Here is a 22,002-nt window from a genome sequence, read left to right on the forward strand (position 1 = left end):
AACAAGGGCAACAAGAGGCGAGGGCGCTCCAGGTCCAGAGGGAGACTAATCAACAACTTAGAGTTCTCGAACAACACCAACAACGACCCAGTGGGCATCTGCTGGTACCATCACAGGTTTGGGGCGAAGGCCAAACGCTGCATTGCACCTTCTAGTTACACACAGCCCCAGGGAAACTAGGCGCTCATCCTCTGAAGCAGACGTCAGAGGTAGGACAACCCGACAACCAGTCCAAACGTTTGCACATACTCGACGAAGCCTCCAAGATAGAATTCCTCATCGACTCTGGCTCCGAAGTCTCCGTACTGCCCAAGTCAAACTTCAAGCTGCCCAGGCAGCTGCAGAAGTTGACATTACATGCCGCAAACCACTCATCGATAGCCACCTACGGCCTGCACACTCAGATAGTGGAGCTAGGTCTCAGGAGAAGTTTCAAGTGGCCTTTCATCGTTGCCGACATCTCCTCTGCTATCATCGGTGCTGATTTTTTGGCACACTCTGGACTCTTGGTCAACATCAAGGAACAAAGGCTCATCGACCAACTTACGAACCTGGCCAAGGCTGGCTCTCTACGCACACCAGGTGTGCACAGCATCTCGGCAGTCTTAAGCCTGGCTGCGCCTGGACCTTTCTGCAAGGCCTACGATACCCTGCTCTCCAGCTTCAAGGACATAACCTCACAGCGGTTAACAGTGGCCTCTCTTCCCAGCCTACCAGTGCAGCACTGCATCCAAACCACCGGACCTCCGGTGCATGAACTTCCACTCAGGCTAGTGGGCCCACGTCTGGAGGCTGCCAAAAAAGAAATTGGGCTCCTTCTGTAACAAGGTATTGTGCGACCCTCCGCCAGCCAGTGGGCCAGTCTCATTCACCTGGTGCCCAAGCCAAATGGAAGCTGGCGCGTCACCGGCGACTACCGCCGCCTCAATGCTGCTACGATTCCAAATCGTTATCCTCTTCCTATAATAGAGGACCTTCTCCAGGAGGCACGCGGTAAAGTCTTCTTAGTGGTAGACCTGCACAAGGCCTTCTACCAAATCGCCATTACAGAGGAGGACATCCCGAAGACAGCTGTCACTACACCCTTCGGGCTGTTCTAGTTTCCAAGGACGTCACTGGGTCAACGCAACTCCGCCCAATCACTCCAACGTACTGTAGACCACCTGATGAGTGATCTACCATTTGTACGAGCCTACCTCGACGACTTTCTCGTGTTCTCGCCTGACCATGTCACACATCTTCAACACCTGCAGAAGCTATTCGAGGTTCTGCGAAAAGCCAACCTTCACGTCAACCCAAAAAAGTGCGCCCTAGGCCAAGATCAGGTCACATTTCTGGGCTACTCAATCAGCGCAGCCAGTTTCACTCCTCCTCCTGCCAAGGTGAAAGCAGTGCAGGACTTTTCCAAGCCGGAGTTCCCTCCCCAGCTGCGTCGCTACTTGGGGATGGTGAACTATTATCGAAGGTGCATACCCAGGGCAGCTTCTGTCCTGGCTCCACTCAACGACCTGCTGCAGAACCTACCGGTAAATGCTAAGAAGGTCCAGCTTAAATGGACTCCGGAAGTAGACACAGCCTTCACCCAGTCCAAGCCAGCCATAGCAGCAGCAGCCACATCAACGTTCCTGCGTCCGGAGGCAGCTCTGGCTCTAAGAGCCGACGCATCCGGTACGGTCATCAGAGCATCTCTGGAGCAACGTCTGCCAGCAGGAGAGTGGATGCCTCTTGGTTTTTTCTCTAGAAAGCTGTCCCCGACGCAGCAGCGCTACATCACTTACGGTCAGGAGCTGCTGGCCGTCTACTGTGCAATCAAGCACTTCCAAAGGTTTCTCGAGGGGAGGTCATTCACCACCTACACCGACCAGCGCCCTTTAACCTTTGCAGCTTTGCAGCCATTGGACAAGGCCTCTCCCAGACAGGCTCGCCAGTTGGATTTTATCCTTCAGCACTGCACTCATCTCCAGCACATCAAAGGTGAGAAGAACGTCGTGGCTGATGCTCTCTTCAGGGTAGATACCATCACGATGCCTACTCGTCTGGATGCAAGTGTGATATCCGCAGCACAAGCAGGGGACGAGGAACTACAGAACCTGCTTTCCAATCCGCACTTCACCTTGCAACAAATCACCATCGATGGTCATCAGCTCTACGTGGATGCCTCCCTGGAACACATCAGGCCAGTATCTCTCCGTCGTACGGCCTTCGAGGTCATCCATAACCTCTCTCACTCAAGTGTCAGAGCCACGATGAAGGCAGCTGCCTACAAGTTCTACTGGCTCAGCATGAGAAAGGAGGTCTCCCAGTGGGCACAGCAATGCACAGCTTGTCAAAAAGCTAAAGTGCACTTACATAATAGAGCAGCCCTGGACTCCTTCGACGCACCCACAGCTTGCCTTGACCATGTCCACCTGGACCTTGTCAAGCTACCAAGCTCACAAGGGTTCCAGTACTGCCTGACCCTCATCGACAGATTTACTAGATGGCCCGTGGCCATCCCTATCGTCGATCAGCAAGCATCTACAGTGGCCAGAGCTTTCATCGAAGGCTGGATTGCACATTATGGTACTCCCCTGACCATCACCACCGATCAGGGGGCCCAGTTTGAGTCAGCGCTCTTTGCTGCTTTCTCGAAGCATCTCGGGACACACCGGACAAGGACAGCTCCATACCATCCTCAGTCTCACGGCCTCATCAAGTGCTTCCACAGAGCTCTAAAGGCAGCACTCATGTGCTCGCCTAAAACACCTTGGCCAACGATGCTACCTCTGGTACTCCTAGGCCTACGTACAGCATTCAAAGAAGACCTCCAGGCCTCCCCAGCAGAAATGCTTTATGGGATGACACTCAGGATTCCTGAAGAGTTTTTCGTCACCACCAGCCACCCAGGAGCATGCCCGACGACTTTCAACGAGCAGCTCCGAAGCCACACACAGGCCAAAAACCCGTGCCAACTGCTTGACACACAGCTGATCTGAAGTCTTTCTTCCATAAGGACCTCAGAACCAGCTCTCACGTATTCAGGCGCATCGACACTGTCAGACGCACCCTGGACCTACCGTACTCAGGCCCGTACCAAGTCATCAAACGCCTGGACGACAAGAATTATGTCATAGACATAAATGGAAAACTGACCACAGTTTCGACAGACGCTCTCAAGCCTGCACACCTGGAATCAGTACCGTCGTCAACAACTCAACAGCAGCAGCAAAAGACCATCCCTGCAAAAACATCTTCACTGCTGCATCAGGGAGCATTACCCTCCACCAACCCTCCAGCGACAGCTCGCCAGCCCAGCTCATCAAAGGATCCATCGTTCCACTTGCCTGAGACAAGTGGCACTAGAGGGGGGGTGAATGTGGCGGATCAAGCCACCAAGCAGCAAGCCGACCCGAATAGACGAAAGCAGCGGATAATCCCTCGCGTCGTCTTCAACTTGCGCCAGACGGCGCCACGTCCCGGCGAAGCAACAGCGACACGTACGCCAGCTTAACTGGCAACTCTGTACTGAGCGTCAGTTACGCCTCAGCACGCACGCTAGCAACACAATTGCCTTATTATATGTTATATTAATAAAAGCCTTTTTATACGGACGTTTCACCCCCTCGTCTCCGTCATTTCCTGGCGCCTGCTCCTTCTCCACAAGCAGGCGTGATACCGCAGCATCGATTCCCATATGCATACAAGATAATTCAAAAGTCTGGAGAATTAATTTATTAATTAATTATCCCTTTACGTTGCAAACTTAAGATTTGTTTACTATTTGGCTAAAACTACTCTAAACTTGTGTAGAAGAATTTTGTAGTTTACTTATCGTCAAGTGACCACTTATCTAGCACAAGCACATCCCTACATTTACTTTTTGTTAAAGGGCACTGTAATGTTCTACTCTTTCTTGAATTTTCACAAATTTTTAAAGTAATGAAACTCTTTATTTAGAGACTGTTTGCATATTTAAGCTACCCACGTTAACTGGATATAATTTTTTATGCAATATTATGTGAGTATAACTTTGACTAGTATAAATAAGAAAGGAATCATAAGAGTTACTTTATCTGTGTACATTGTTACTAAAGTTAACTATTTACTACAGGAATTAGGACAACCAACCAAAAGAGATGTGTAAGTAGTACGCCACTGGGTTCAAAACAAATTGCATGTATAAAGGATCGTAAGTTCCATTGGTTTCATACTTTGACACATGAAATTTAACTCTGTGGCTGTGTCGTGTATTGCAACTTCTTACTTGTCTTTTATACACAAGAAATAGTGCGATTACACTTAGCGTTTTTTACAACTATGCTTATGTCAAAGGGTACATTTACAATAAATGACGCTAAGATTCAAAAAAAGCAACGTCTTCTTACAGTGTATTTATATTTCATAGGATCTAAAGTCAAAACCAAATTTTTTTACGAAATAAATATACTATCACGTCAAAAAAAATGACGTTGCTTAAAATTTCAATTCCGAAGATTTAAATTTGTATAAAGGTTACAAGCTGTCAAAACTTGTTGTTTTTATTCATTGCCATATTATAGTCATAACTGCAATGAATAATTGTAAAACAGCCATAATCCCAAGATGATTGTTCTTATAACATTTAAATTTTCTATACTATTCGGTTCTTAGTAAAAAATAAAATGTATTTTTGTAAGTATATTACTATGAATTTGATAATTATTATTTATAAAACTTAGATTTTTAACATCAAAAATTGTATCCTAATACTTTAACTGAAAATTATTGTAACTGTAGTTTAAGTCTGTTTATAAGGTGTATATCTTTTAACGTGCTGTCATATAATGCAAGCTGTCTCATTGTAAAAATCCATGTATGTATCAAAATTGTACGTTACATGTATAAATGCATACATTACAGTGTATGTATAAATAAATACTGTACTTGCGCATTAATTGTCTATTTTTAGTTATGTATACAAATTTAAAAAATGTAATTAACAAATTTAATCATTTTATTAAAAATTAATTGTGAAATTGGCACTTAAACTTGCACTTAAATTTTTTTTTACTATCGATACAAGCTTACATAATCACTGATCTAAGAATCTTAATCGCACACGTCAGAAAAATGCGATTAGTACTGTTGTACTGATGTTTGCTAATACACAAAATCATAAAATAAAACATCATTGTGCAAGCCTACTGTTTTTTTGCTACCGCCGTTTGCAAGAACATCCTTCATTGTTTGACCTTATTCAACTAAGGGCCTATTTTACTTGCTGTGACACTGTAAATACGCAATATCAAAAAAAAAAGTTTCTCTTTTTACGTCAGTCACCTGTTCTCTAAGGTTTAAGTCAACTATTGACTCCCACAACTTGCGAGTACCTTATACAAGTAAGGTATAACGTATTGGCTGAGAAAACTTGGGTGAATTTCGAAAACATCAATTTTATCGGACTACATAACGAACTAAGGGACAGCGAAGGAGGCTGGCTAACAGTGGCTTCGGCGATAGCAACAATAGTGATAGTGGCAACATCGTTTTAGCCAAAAATTAATTCGTGTAGTGTATAAAATCACTAAAAAATACTGCATGAAGCATTAGCGAGCTCTGAAGAAACACTCGCATACATTAGTGACGAACGTAAGTTTACTATTAGTTTAAAAGTTGGTATCCTTGTTTAAGTGATCTAAGTTAATTGTTTCTAGAAAAATAAATTTTTTTAAATTTTTCAAATGAAATAATACAATAGTAAATATAACGCATATTGTTTGGACAAAGACCTTTCCCTTACTTAAACAACAAATGCAGCTCACAAACTAAGGCTTAAGAAATGCACAAACGACTTTTATATAAAACGATATTAACCGTTTATTAAATGAATCCAGTTACAACGAACTAGCTTACCTTGCATGTTGTTGTAATCATTGTTTTGTAAAAAAAAAAAAAATGTTTTAATAAATTATATATGATTTAATAAAAAATAAAAATGCCTAGGAATAGATAAGTAATCACACTGGTAGTCAAATCTTTTATAAAACAGCTTCTTACTGTCTTACAAAAATAAAACGCTACTAATTATTGCATTAATGTGCATGAATCAAACATCTCAACATATACTTTTTATAACATGTTCTCGAATCCCTTAAAAGACTATTTGCAAGTCGTCATACCTTAAAAAACAAATCTGGTCAAATAATAATAGCGCACATGCCTTATCAAAGAATTAAATAGAATTAATAAAAACAAAATTTATAATCATAATTCTATGGGCAAAAAAATAATCATAAAACCTTAGTTGTTACTCATTAAGCTTCAACAAACTGAAATTTTACTAGCTAGTCAGAATATTAACATTACCATTTAATTTTATTCTGATATAATTACAAGGATACAACTAGTAATTATAACAGTTATTACAAATCTGGTATGTTTCGACCAAACTAAGATTCTACTTCTTCTGGCAAAGAAGTTTTAAATTAAACTATCACAAAACCAAAATCCTAATCTACACTCCGATGCTCCGTACAAGATCAAGTAAACTATATCAATAAAATTAAAAATTAGTTACTTAATTTAAAAATTAATTTTAACAGTAGTAAGGATTGTGACACTAAAAGATTTATTGAAGAATAAAATCAGAACTTAATATAGTGGCATAGTTAACGGAATGGATCGATGAACCAATGGATAAATTTATTGTATGAAAAAATTACATGAAATCAAAATAACTAATTTAACCACAAGGAAATCGTCCAACCGAATATAAATTACAGAACTCTAATGATAAACTGTACAGAAAAATTTGATAACCCATTGAACAAAACAGTTGCGATGGTATAGATGACATCCAATCTTTATCGGAAAACATAGAAAATAAAAATACTTACGTTACAAAGAAATCATCAGAATCATCTAATTCAAATATTTTACAGCAAACAAGCAAAATAGCAGCATTTGAATCCTTATAGCAAAATGGAGCTCTGCTCGGAGCCAAAAGGTAACAGGAGATGTAAACACTGCTGGAAATCTATTCCGTTAACAAAGCTAGTAAATTAAAAATTTTAAAGTACTTGCAAAAACTTAGTTTGTGATAAAAATTAATACGTTCGTTTTGATCGAGGAACTGTAGATTTAAGGTCAATTTACAGTAAATTACGAACAGGTACAGGGGGTTTTATAAACAGAAATTGTGAGATGTTCAACTTAAATTAGGAGACCTCATAACTTTTCAAAACCAAAAATGCTACATACCTCCACTAGTCATGAATATGAAGTCTTATGACCAAATAAAATATAGCATTTCACGACCATGCTTTAAAAATTTTGCAAATGCTATATCACTAAAGAAAGCTTACTCTGCATATACTTCTAGGAAAGCCGAACTCACCCATAATCTCCCTAGATAAAAAATTCCATCAATTATCTGAGAAGTACGTCACCTTCCTTTTACAGTAAGAATTTGTTTTGGCACACGTTCTTGTCCAACCCTAGCAGATGGAAAATAAATTAAAAAATTATCAACTTGCTTATTCTGAATTCATATAGCAGTCTCAAGAACTTCTAAATTAAAGTAGAATATTGTTAGAAGAAAATGCGCAGCGACATTGTGGAATAAAAACAAAAATGTTAAATTTTCCCAGAAAAAAATGGAATCAACATCAAAACCAATGAACCTGCAGTAAAAACATCATGACGCATCATGAAGAGAACTAAACAAACTTGCTATGGATACAGTAATTTTTTTTTTCTTAAAGTTTATCTTGAAATAAAAATATTTTAACAATGAAACAGAGACTTTTATTTGCTATTGCGATTCCTGTTTTTATTACACGGGCAATAACTGTTAACAATGTTTTCAAAATATATTTTATTTAAATTTTAAGTTAACCTAGAGTTTATTTAAGTGACAGTTCAAAAATTTTAATAATTAAGTATTGACTGTAGCATTAAATAATTTTTTTAAATATTAAAATTGAGCGTTACATATATATTTCTATATGCATAAGTTACGTTGTATGTATAAATGAATATCTAACTTGTGTATTAGTTGTTTGTTACAAAATAATGTGCTTTAACCTTATACTAATGAGCAAACTATTTTATTATATTTGAAATTAATTGTAAAATCCTTTCAACGATTAAATGTGAAATTTGTCAAATCATTTGCCACACGATAATTTGTATTTAGTGTTTTCTTATAGCTAATACAAGTTTTTATAATAACTGTTTCAAGAATCTAAATCACACTTATCATAAAAATGTTATTGGTACTATTGTCTCGTTACTTTCTAATACATAAAATCATGACATGAAACACCATCGTGTAAGCCTACTTATTTACTGCCAACAGAGTCTATAAGAACATCGCTCATTAGTAAACCTAATTTAATCAAAGAGCTCTTTTACTTATTCTATCACTGTAAAAAACACGATAATAAAAGAAAAATTGCTTTTTTACGTATATCTCACGTTTTCTAAGGTTTTAGTCAACTCTTGACTCCTAAAACTTGCGAGTACCTTATGCACGTAAGGTGTAACGTATTGGCTGAGAAAACTTAGGTGTATTTTAAGAACATCAATGGTATTAGACTACACTAAGGAGCAAGGTACAGCGAAGAAGGCGTATTGAAAGAGGTTCCAATGTTAGCAGAGAAAGCCAAAACCGTAACATCTTTTAGGCCACGAACTTAATCATGTAGTTTGACGGACTGCTAGAACTACTGCACGAAACATTACAAAACTTCAAAACAGCCATCACAAAAATTAGTAATAAAGGTAAATTATTTGTTAGTAACATAATTGATTTCAAATTTTTTTAAAGGAACTCAAGTGAATTGTATTTAAAAGAATAAGTTATTTTAGATTGCTTAAAGAAAGGAATACATAAGTCGAAATTATCTATATCATGCAAATAAAGTTTCTTACTCCACTAAAAAAAGTAAATAACGCTTATAAGCTAAATCTTAAGAAACCTACGAATAACACTAAAATAAAATAGACGGAATCATACTTATAATATGTCTGTTTATAACACAATCGACAAAACCCTAGTATTGTAGTTCAAATAGTGATTTATAGCATGCTTCTGCTTGTCATAAGCTAGAACATAATCTTATTACACCCCCCTAGAAGTGCTTTTTTCTGCAATGTACTAGCAATGTATAGTCTTTAAAGAGTTCTTGTTTTAGTCACAGAAAAATTCTTATTGAGAACTTCCTCATGCCATATCGCACCTGCTGCAATGGCCAAAAACTTGTACATCATATAACCTTTTTTTTAAACATTATCATTAAAAAATAATTGCTAAATATGAAACTTAAAGATTTTTTAACCAAACAGTTATTTTTGCAATAATTGTTTTCAGGTGTAATTGTCTTAACACTTTAAACAAATTGACTGGCAGAATACAAGAAAATGCTTTTGCAACTAACAACTTCTTTATGTGTCATGCTCAGACCGAATGCTTCGTATACGTTGTATAGATTTTATAAAGATCTATAAAGTTTTGTTTTGAATCTCCAGTTCAATAGTGTCATTTAACTGTAAAGCTGATAAATTTCTAGATAGCTCATATTCTTATGTTATTATTTGACAAACATACAATTTAAATTTATATGGTAATAGTAAAAAGTTATAAAAAAAAATTATTTACTACAGTCCCATAGTTTTAATAAAAGTTTTTACTTAGGCATTCGATAAATGAGTCATGCTACTTCACATGTAAGATGTTATGTTTTACATAAATAATACAACTTGTAAAAGTTACGGAGACGTAAGACTTTCTAATATATATATATATATATATATATATATATATATATATATATATATATATATATATATATATATTATATACAGATATTATATACATATATATATATATATATATATATATTTACATATGAGAAAGTCTTACGTCTCCGTATTGTTTACAAGTTGTTTATATGTTTATATGTTTATAAGTTATATATATATATATATATATATATATATATATATATATATATATACATATGTATAAATACAAATACATGTATACATATTTGTATTCTAGTGCTCTACGTCCGGCTACTTTAATAAGGGCACTACTATGAGCAGTTAGCAATTGGGAAAGGGACAAGGAAAGGGATGAGAGGCCTTCCCGGTATGGAGTAGGGGAAAATTAGGCAATTTTTGCTGCGAGAAGGTTGCCTCAGCCCTCCTTGAGGAGCATTGCGTGGTGAAAAAGCACATGTGAAAAATCACAGAGGTACTTGCCTGAAAGTCGCACTGGCTAGGAATCGAACCACGGTCTACTGCGTGCCAACTCACGACCGAGCCGACTGAGCCACTGCGTGCACTACAATATATGTAAATTATTCTTTGATCATTCTTAGTATGAAATCTTTTTTTTTTAATAATGGTTTCTTTATTAATAAAGTAAATCACAACCTCCCTAACAAAAATTAGTTTTTTATAAAGGTATTATAAGATTTTCTCTTTCTTGGGAATATGTACTCGTAGCTTAATAAGTTAGACTAGTATGGAGTGGGACAAGGATTTAATCTTCCTGAATTACAATATAAGTAAACAAATGCTTCTTTTTAAGGTCAACCATATTAAGGAATGTTATGAGCTTGTAACAAACGTTTTTACAAAGAGTCTTCGACAGCGTTGTTACAGTAGTTAATTATGAATGTTAAGTGTTTTCTTAAAAAAGTAAATGTTCATAAGGATCAGCATTACTGTATGTATCAGATTGCTATTAAGTTATATTATAGTAATACAACTAAATATAGAGTATTAGCTTTGATTTATTGTATTATTGTAATCTTATGCATTGCCAGTATTAAACCTAACTAACTTTTGAAAAAATTTAATGGATCCATGAAGTACCAAACTAAAACTGAAAAACAAACGAACACTTTTAATTTAAGGCATTGAATCTAGATTCCTAAAAGTTTTTTGAAGTTTTTATCACGTAAAGTAATTTCTGTATTAATAGTAGTTAATATGCACTTTTTAGAAACAGGTGATGATTTTTATTTTAATATGTACTTAAACAATATTATAAAATTTTTTTTTCAATTTTAAATTGTATCTTAAATTTTTCATATCTGATTTAAAAATTTTGTTATGTTTTGTTATTTGCATTATGAGTAATTATACTTTTCTTCTAATTTATCTTTTATTTTTTTAGCAAAGTAGTTCAAGAAATAATCTGTTATTACTTATTTCTAATTATTACGTATTAAATAAGGACACTTGTCTTCAAACTTATCCGTAAGTTCCGTAACAAGTAATCTACAAATTATTGTGAAATTACTTGTTTCTGTTAGTTATGTTAATTCAGCAAATAGTGGTCATACATTTCAAAGTAGCATACACATTTCTATTTTTGCTGATATATATTTTTTCTTGTAGTTATTATTAGAAATTGTGAAAGTACATTATTCCTATCTGTACTATAACTGTATTTAATATTACAACTTCTTTATTTAAACTTACCTTTTAATAGATGCAAAATATTGCTCCAGAAAATCTTCTGCATGTTTAAGTATTTCTACAGATGATCTTACTTCTGTTCCACGAGAGGGTAACGACACTATACTTCCCAAACACGCATTACTAGAACACAATGTCTTCTGCAATTAGGAAAATTATTTATGGTGCATAATGTGTTATATGAGTGTATTATAAGAGTTATTAAACATTATTATATTGAAATAAGATTTTTTCATGTGTAATTAGACATTTCTATTTGAGAAATCATAAATTATTTAACATTTATTTGTATCACCTATCGTTTTTATACGCCATCTTCTAGATGAATATAAATTTTTATAAGTTATTGGATATGTTACCATTAATTTTCTTCTTTGTCTACGTTCATAATACAACGCTTACCTTTTTGAAACATCTTATTTATGTTTGATAGTTACATATCATATTCTTAGTTTATTAGAGGAGATTAAAGACTTTCTTACTGCCTGTTTTTCAAAGCCCACAAGCAACCAATTTTTTAAAGATTAGTTTAATAAATAATAATCTACAAAGCGTAAAAGCTGCTTCTAACTTTGCAAGCCTTACGCTTCATCTCTAAATTGTTTATTTTCTCTTTTTTTTACTTTTGGAGAATTTTGAGCTTTCTCTGAGGCTTGCTTTGCTTTATTTTTATTAAAAAAATAGTTTTTGGACAAGTATTTTTTAAATTTTTCACCAATAAAATATGATGTTACACCATTTTTCGCTTAGTATCCTTTTTTTGTATAATCCAGTGTCTTCCTTAGTTTCCAATTTCATGTATTATTATATTAATCTTACATTTCTATCTAAGAAAGCAACACTGTCTTTTAAATAATAAAGCTATAAGTTATGAGTTTTTTTAATACAGCTTATAATAATGTAGTTTTTGTACGTTTAAATATCAGATGCTTTTAAAATCTCTAAAAGATTAATACATAAGTAAAATTTACAACAGTAATTGTAGACATCTATATACAAAAATTTTTGCGAAAATAACTGTCTCTAGAAAAGTATTTATATTCAGACATTCAGATTGAATATTAGTATGCAACGACATTATAAAAAAAATAAAAGCTCTAATTCCTAACATCAAGCACTAATTCCTGGAATAAATGTAAGGTCTACTTATGAGTGGTCTTCAAGCATGTATATCTTTAGTTTTTAAAATAGTCAGTTTTAAAAAAAGAAAGTTAAAAATGCTAGCAAAACCCATCATAAATAATCATATGCCGTTTGACGCTTAATTAAAGTAATATATTACATAACTTTTAATATTGTATAGTTATTCATCAGGACTCTTAACACAATCCTCCACAGTCCCCTAAAGCAAGGCTCCCAGATTTTTAGGAGCTCGCCGCATGCGCAGTGCGCAATCACCCTCTCTACATAGAGAAGTCTGGAGCGGGAGAGCCCCCTACCCAGATCTTTAACCTAAGCCCCGCCCTCTTCTCACAACTTAAATATGACATCTTGTCAAGTAAGAGTACAATCGACGATAGCCACGCGGGCTAAGTCTTTTGAACCAGCCAAACTTGCCATCTTTCGAATTTTTTTAATTATAAAACAAAATATTCGTCACTTATTAGGGAAATCAAAACATAAATATTTAGTGAGTAAAGCGTCGAGTAATGATGTATGAAGTATTAATTAGTATTTAAAAATTACCAAACGACACGTCTGAATCATTGTTAATGTAATTTACTATTACATTATTATGGTCGGTAAGCAACACTGTTTAATACATTAATCTGTCCCAAATTGCAAGAACTTTTTTTTAATAAGTGTATCAGTAATAACTTACTTCGCTACAAGTATTTATTCTTGGAAATACGGCTTGTTGAAAAATATGGATTGCCATAAAAGCTTATGCTGCAATTTTTTAATATTTTTCTGTCTGTACCCTAAAAACACTCGACAAAAAATAGTAAAAAAATTCATGCTGATTTCAGATAGAATAATTAATAAAATCTATGAATTGTTAGTTGTTGTTCAATAAATAAACAACTTTTTTTTCGCTCAGAGTATATTTATTACAGCATGCTCTCTCTGTAGTTTTTCCGTGCTTGAGACCGTCACATTTACTGTGGACACATTACGCGCGCGGTAATTTACTTACATTCATGTTTGAAATAAGGAAAAAAATAAATAAACAAAAATAAAGAAAACAAGGTCCAGGCAACAAAATTAGAAAAATCATTTAACATAAGTTGTAGAGTTTATTTGACGTCGAGGTAGCAACGTTAGAACAGAAATTATAATTTTTTTCGTCAACATTTTAAAACTGGAATTTAAGTTAGTTAACAAAAAATTAGTTTAAAAAAAGGTCACAAACATGGTACTGCCGCTTGCCGCTTAAAGAATAAAAAAGTATTATTATTGGTATTATTGCAGTATACATGCAATAACTTATGAATTTTTGAACTTTTTGCTTGCATAAGCATTTTCTGCGTAAGATAATTAAAAGTGTTGCTGAGACGCTTTAAAATCTAGAGGGTTTATACCTCTGAAAGTGCAGTAGTTTCTGATTAAACAATACGCGTGTATAAGCGGTGTTCCCATTGCTGTCTTTTTTACAGATTTGATGTCATTAACAATTGAAAAAAATTGGCTTTGGCAACGCGTTTGAATGTGGAAAAGTTAAAATATGCCAAAATTATTTTGTGAGCTCAGGGAAATGTAAAATGTCACCTACATCCTGTTTTTTGCAAAAGATTTTACCCCAAAATTGATCAATTTCGAGAGCTCTTTATTTTACAACTTCTTTTTCAGAAAAGTATAACGGTAAATTTCTCCATTTAATACTAGCAACTGATTTATCAATATTTAGAGAATACTTGTTGCAAAGATCATACAAATCGGGAATCGTTGCTCTACCGGATGGATCTAAAGCGTTTTCCAGCTTTAAAAATCTAATTTACTCAAAAAATCGTCGTTTATAAAAAAAAGCTTTTTTATTTCTTCAAACAGTTTTTGATAATACTGCAAACAAGTATTTTTCACGAAATTTCACAAAAAATACTTTCAGAATCCATTTCCCTTAGTTTGGCCGCATACTCTGGTCCGCAATAAACTGTATTAATGGGCAATTAATTTAATGCATTATAAGGATTAATAGAACGAAGGTTTTGAAAAAGTTTGGGATTTAAAAAATTTAGTGCATATTTTTTAAGCATCAAGTTGCAATTATTTGAAAGAACGTGCAAAACTATTTTCAATGTTTGAAACTTTTTACTAAAATTATTGAAGTCTTGCAAGACGTACAACAAAAATAAAATAATGCATTGAAATGTGTCAGACTTCATTAACAAAAGCAACTTGTCAACAGTCTTCGCCTCTTCAGATGACTCAAAAACTTCTACGATTAAAAATTGCCGCAATGGAACCCAATTTTTCACAACGCACTTAATACATTTAAGGTGGCTCCAGCGCCTAGTGCCGTTTTAAAATGGGGAGACTATAAATTATTCATTATTTTCTTCAAAATATGGTATAAAATTATCGTAGAGACTGTTGTAAGCCATATTCTACATTTTATCTGTAACTTTAGTGAGTTAATATAAAAAAACAAAAAAGTTTTATGGTGCCCTAATTGATGAACTGTTACGGTACGCTCCTAAGTTCAAGAGTAGTTATACCTATATATATGTACTCTGCAGAATGCAGACAGCTGAGAGCTGACTTGCACTCGCAACTGTAAACTTTGTCTCCGATTATTTAAAGATTTTGTTCGATAACAAGACACTTTTCTCATGTCATCGAAAACTGCGTAATAATATATACAAGATAGTATGTTTTTTACACCTTACGGGTTATTTATATAAGTGCAGCAGTAGGTTGTATATCGCGTAAGCTTGCATTTCCTATCCAACCCGTCTTAAAACTACGATTTTGTAAGCATGATTTCTTACAATTTTCATCGTCAACCTTAATTTTTTTTTATACGAATAGAAAGATGGGAATTCAAAGAATATAATCCAATTTGATTAACCTCGGTTGGGTTATTAATAATTCTAACATTGAGGCCACTGGAGCCACCTCAAACACTTCAAGCCATCTACTTCCAGAAATTTTTAAAATTTGATTTGTCTTACATTACTCCATGGAATACAACATTATTCCATGGAATTCCAAACGTTTCAAATTTATTTTTAAAAGAGTCAAAAATTTTTTCTGCTGAAGCCAAAGTTGCGTCCAACTCAGTGAAAGTTAAATGATGATCCACGATTTCATTCGATTCAAAATCATAATATTGAACCCCAACGTACAAAATTTTGTTATTGCTGCGATCTGTATTTTCGTCTAGCAGTAAAGAAAAAAGTTCTTTTTTCAAGATTTCTATCACTTTCCATCCAATGTAACGAGCTAAATTATTAACAATAAGTCCCGAGCATTTTGTACTACCAACTGACATAGACTGCGTGGCTTCAGGATTCTTAGACATATTTTTAATTAAAGGAAGCAAGTCATTTATAATGTCAATATGAATGTTATGCTGAGCGAAAAAAAGGCTTAAGCTAAGCTCAGACTGTTGACAATGTTCTTTTTTCGACAAGGATGTTACCGCAGGTGCAACAAAATTTACCATTGCTTTGCCATAATACTGTGTACAAGCGTGCTTTAACAAATCATTTTTTGTACTCACACAAATATCTACTTTACAAGCTAAGCATTTAACTTTACCATCAGTATCAGATGATTCAAAGCAACAGTGAAATCTTTCGTCACGCAACAAATCTCCATTAAAAGTCTTCAGTTTTTTGGACTTAGAATGTAATGCCTTGGAACATTCACGTTCGTACACACGACCCGTTCTATTATGCAAATTTTGCGACGTATTAACAACAAACTCTTACCTTGCTACTGCTAATGGAAGTTTCTGCCCAAAGACCCACGCGAGCTTGCAGCAACGATGCAAATAAACGAAAAATGCAGCTTGTTTTTAACGAATGCAAAAAATAGGTCTTGTATACCTATTTTAAAAAAAACAAGTGCGCGCGAGTCCACGAGCTAAGGATTTGCGCTAAATACCTGCAAAAAGTAAACAAGACCAGTAGTTTACAGCCTTAAAAACAAAGTATACGCGTTGAAGTTTCGCTTCTGCAGAATACGTTACAGCGTAGAATACAGATAATCTAAATAACATTGATTTGTTAATCCGTATAACGAAGCATGTGAATAAACGAAGCACCGATAACATGTGTATGACAATCATAGGATTCAACACATTAGTGATCTACACTCTCTTTATATACAGCTTCCAACCAATGTACACATGCTAGTGATAGAGCCATATAACATCCTGATGTTGCGGTTTTATATTTTTTTACACTCATGTACATGATACTCCCTTGGCTTAAGTTGTTAAAAATAATAAAAAAAGTAATAATTGTAAAAACATTAGTATAAAAAAAAACCTTCTTTGTGTTATTGCAGCAGGCATAAATTATGCGAACGTTTTAATTATGCAATATGTTAAATGATTTTCCTAATTTAATTGCCTCGACCTTGTTTTATTTATTTTTATTAATTTATTTTTCCCTTAACTTTAAACGTGAATGCAAATAAATTACCGTGCGCGTAATGTGGCCACAGTAAATGTGCTGGTCTCAAGCCCGGAGAAATAACAGAGTGAGCGTGCTTTAATAGAAGTACTCTGAAGGAAAAAAAGTGGTTTATTTATTAAACAACAACTGAAAATTTATAGATTTTATTAATTATACTATCTAAAATCAGCATGGATTTTTTTACTATTTTTTGTCGAGTGATTTTAGGGTACATATAAAAAAATATTGAGAAATTGCAGCATAAGCTTTAATGGCAATCCATATTTTTCGACGAGACGTTTTCCTAAGAATAAATACTTGTAGTGAAGTAAGTTATTAATGATACACCAATCAGAAAAAAGTTCGAGCTATTCGGGACAGATTAATGTCTTAAACAGTGTTGCTTACCGACCATAATAATGTAATAGTAAATTACATTAACAATGATTAAGATGTGTCGTTTGATAATTTTTGATACCATTACTTGACGCTTAACTCACTAAATAATAATGTTTTAATTTCCTTAATAAGTGACGAATATTTTGTTTTATAATTTAACTTACCTAGTCTTGCACATGGTATTTTTTAAAATCATGTCTTAGTATTGAAACGTTATACATAAAATTATTTACATAAACGTGTAATGACACTTTATGTATAACGTACATTAAAAAAAAAAAAAAAAAAGAGTTTCAGAGAGATTCGAAAGCTGGCAAGTTTGGCTGGGGCAAAAAACTTAGCCCAGTGGCTATCGTCGATTGTACTCTTACTTGACAAGATGTCATATTTAAGATGTGAGAAGTGGGCGGAGCTCAGGTTAAAGGTCTGGGTAGGGGGGCTCTCCCGCCACAGCCTGCTCTATGGGAAGAGGGTGATTGCGCACTGCGCATGCGGCGAACTCCCAAAAATCTGGGAGCCTTGCTCCAAAGATACTCTGTTACCTTTTACTGCGCCCTTTAACATAAGCTATAGTTCCGTCTTGTTCTTTCTTACTTTTACATACCATATTTATTGTCAATATTTCAAAACCCCTAACAGCTCTCCACAGACCAAATCGCCAAATGCAGATTGCCACTCCTCCCCCGTACAACTTCTCTTGTTGTCTTTAATCATCATTGAAATGTTCTCACAATTGTTATAATACATAGTCGTGCACTAACAAATTTTTTTCTAAAAAGTGACCACTAATACACCCTTTTTTTTTAAAACCAGGTAGCTTTATTACCTTTTAAAATAATTGCTTCATAGAGTTGTCCATTTTTTTTAATAGCAACGTGAAAAGTTGATGTAGACAAGTGAGCTAAGCAGCCCTACAAGTTACGTTGGGTAAAAAGACTTTGATATCAAGCATGTAACTGAATTAACTTTTTTTTCTTATTAACTGTTGTGACAATATATTTACAGGCTACCTATCTAAGCCATCATCTTTTTTATACCTTGAATTTTTATTGTATAAGATTATTTTTTCCTTTTTCTGAAGACATGTTACATTTTGTCTTTTGCTGACTATATAATTATTGAACATTCAGAGAAATTAAAAGCAAGATATTGATAAAGATGTTGTGACAAACTCTCTTCGTGGAGAAGCATAATCGTTACTGTGTTGAATTACCTTTAAAATATTTCACCGTTAGCAGATACATGAAAGTTTGCCTGTCAAGTTGCAAGACTAAGCAAATATAGAACAATAAACATAAACAAGAATGCCGCACTTTTATTGTTGGCATTGTAGAAATTATTTACTCGTGAATCATAAAAATAACATTTAAGTGTTTAAATCTGACATTCAATCAACTTATTCTTTGATATTATCTTATTATTTTTAAAAGCAACCGACAATGGTTTTCATAGACAGTAAGAAAAAAAAATACTTATACAGTGAATCCGTGTATTGTTTAACAAGTACATTATGCTTGAAGCAATATACAGGATATTCTAATAAAATTTGATCATTGCAGAGCTTAAGAGAACTTTTTTTAAACTAATCAAACAAAAAATAGATATTGCTTTGAATTAGTAAAAAAAATTTTGACAATGTCATTTCTATAGCTCACAACGCACAAAGATTTCATGCTCAGTTTATTCTTACAAATATGGTGGGAAAACACGGTTAACGCATAGTTTTGCCTGTTACTAAATAAGGATCAACAACAATATGAATAAAATAAATATAAATAATATTAATCAATACTCTTTATAACTTTAAAATAACCTTTAGCAGCTCACACAAGTTGTACGGGCTATTGTTAATCAAATATAGTATTTCCTAACATTTTTTTAACAAACCTAAGAATTTATCATACATCGGTACTATACCTTTACATGACGGTTGTTTATCTAAAATTTAACAAATAAAACATAAAGATCAGTATTTGATTAATGTAATGAGCAAATAAAATATAATAGTACATTCGATTTAAAAAACAAAACGATAATATACTGTCACCAAAATATAAGAATTTTAAGATAAGATTTTTGATAAGCCAAAAAACCATTGAAACTTTTGGAGAGAATTTTTTTAGGAAACAAACAATGATGGACCAGAATGTGAGTGTACAGAAAAAATTTTTTGATAAAGTCAAATTAGTATAATACCTTAACATAGATATAGAATAACAGACAATTAATATAAATCAGCTTTTTAGCGGCTTTATTGCATGAAAAAATATCTTATCTAGCAATTTTTCAAACATGTTTAACGCTGTCAAAAGAAGCCCTTACAAGAAAGTATTTTTGTCTATGATTATTGTACTTCTCTAGATGACGTATATTGATATTGAGAATTCACATTACATTTTTTCATTCTTTTTTGTATGGCTAACCATGATGTTACCAAATAAATCAAGATACTGTTTTGACGATCGAGATACAAGAGATAATAGACATGAGGAAACTTGTACAACTAGCAAAAATATAAGAAGGTTAGACTATAAGTTATTAAGGAATATAATATTTCTATTAAGTAATGCGTAAGAATAAAATAGTTAAATCGATTACCAAAACATAAAAATCACTAGGGAAAAAGGCACAAGATCCTCAAGATAACTTTTTAGTGTCTCAACAACAGACACTAAAAAGATGTATAATTGTTGGTATGAAAAAAACATCCAATACGTTGATCTTTGCTTCGTACATTTATACACTTTGAAAAAACGTTTATTTTTTGTTTGATATTCACCGTTCAACTTTGACAAAATCAAGTGTAAGCAGAAAGTAGGTGACAATACTGATACTTATTAAATGGATGACTTAATTATGTGTAATGTGCTACCACCTTCAAAAATTATTTTATACTTCCAGTAAAAACGTACATTGAGCTTTTTTTGTGTTAAATACCTAACAAGAATATGCTTTACGAGTACTATATTTACAATGAAAAAAGAGATTGCATTCTACGCAGTACGTGAATAGCCAAGAAAGTCATGTTGGATGTTCAAGTAGGTTATGTCTTCATAATTCATGGTATACATCAGTACTTGATAATACAGTACAAATAAGAATGAGCCAAAACAGAATTATTCGTACATTATCTTAACAAACTCTTTAAACAAAAACAATTGCTTTAGGTTACCCACCTTTGTTTATTGCTAGTGATCAAAATAAGGCCTGTATCGACGAAGTCCGAAAAAATGAGGAAATACGATAAAACCAAAATAACATGTCATTTCTAAAATTCCAGCCCTCCAAACATGCAACACAAAGGACCTCGTTTTAATAAAGAATTAAATAATTAATGTATCATTAATTGAATATATTATTAGTGAAAGCATACGAAAATGTAAAGTAAGTACAAGAAACTGAAATCTCATAGCCAGCAGTGCTCATGGTAGAGTAAGTAAGGTACTCAACTCGTAGACAGAAGGTCGAGGGTTCGAATTTCCTTATTGGAAAGTGTTTTTTTTTTTTTTTTTTTTTAGAATTGTAGAAGAAAAAAATTCGAAGTGAAATAAAAGTGATTTTAGTTTCGTACAATCTATCATTTTTAAAATTTCAGCCCCCCCAGTACGTGACATAAGAAACTTCTTTTAAAAAAAAAAATCCTTACGTAGTAGAAAAAAGATTGTTTACTTCAAATGTATGTTAGCTCATTTATAAAAACGTTCCAACAGATATAAACTTTTTTTTTTTTTTTTTTTACATTATAGTGCTCTACGTCCGGCTCCTTTAATAAGGGCACTACTATGGGCACTTAGCACTTGGGAGAAGGAAGGGAAGAGGGATGGGAGGCCTCCCATCACTGGGAGGGGGGTACGGGGAAATTAGGCAATTTTGCTGCGAGGAGGTCGCCTAAACCCTCCTCGAGGAGCATTGCGTGGTGAAAAAGCACATGTGAAATTACACAGAGGTATTTGCCCGAAAAAGTCGTACTATGGCCGAGAATCGAACCACGGTCTCCCGCGTGCCAATCCACGACCTAGCCGACTGAGCCACCGCGCGCTCTAACAGATATAAACACTATGCATCTTTCCGAAACTCCAACATCAGTACATTAGTTACCACAAATCTTTAACCTTGAAAATAGATCATCTTAATCTTAGTTACTTATGTGACTTTCGACTTAAAATTGTCAGAGATAAAAAGGAAACTCCTTATTAAGGTTATTGCAATTACTGATCTAGCATCGCAATAAATGCTTAAAAAATTGTGACGCAACAAGCGTAAATGTTACGCAAGCCATCGATCAAACGTACAATGACGTCCACATCCTATCTTGTTCCTCTAAGCCCAAAAATGTAGGAAGACAAGACCTTGCGCGCAGCGGCTAGCAGTGGATTTGCTGTAGTACAGTCCAGGTGACGATGAAAAGTTTTAAATAGTATGTGGTAAATAAAGATACTGTATATACTTTATCAAGCTCAAAGCTCAAATAAGCCCAAAGTCAAAGATATTTACTATTTTTTAATAAATAGTCTCACCTGTAGAAAGAGAGAGCTCCTGTGCAAATGTCCCTGTTTAAGAATAAGAAATCCAAGAAGTATAAAGCACA

At 34.1% G+C, this 22,002-nt stretch overlaps 1 protein-coding gene across 1 annotated transcript in view; it reads right to left on the minus strand.

The window, feature by feature from the left end:
- Nos (Nitric oxide synthase) overlaps positions 1-22,002 on the minus strand; it is a 2,633,257-nt gene that overhangs the window by 2,409,757 nt on the left and 201,498 nt on the right. Inside the window, exon 2 of the mRNA XM_089593752.1 lies at positions 11,455-11,591. Coding sequence (XP_089449878.1) covers positions 11,455-11,591 — 137 coding nt within the window. The remainder of the gene's footprint in view (positions 1-11,454; positions 11,592-22,002) is intronic.

This window comes from Copidosoma floridanum, unplaced genomic scaffold (assembly GCF_036245765.1).
Source record: "Copidosoma floridanum isolate Cflo_tuat_1 unplaced genomic scaffold, Cflo_Japanese_pri ptg000020l, whole genome shotgun sequence".
In the NCBI taxonomy this organism is placed as follows: domain Eukaryota; kingdom Metazoa; phylum Arthropoda; class Insecta; order Hymenoptera; family Encyrtidae; genus Copidosoma; species Copidosoma floridanum.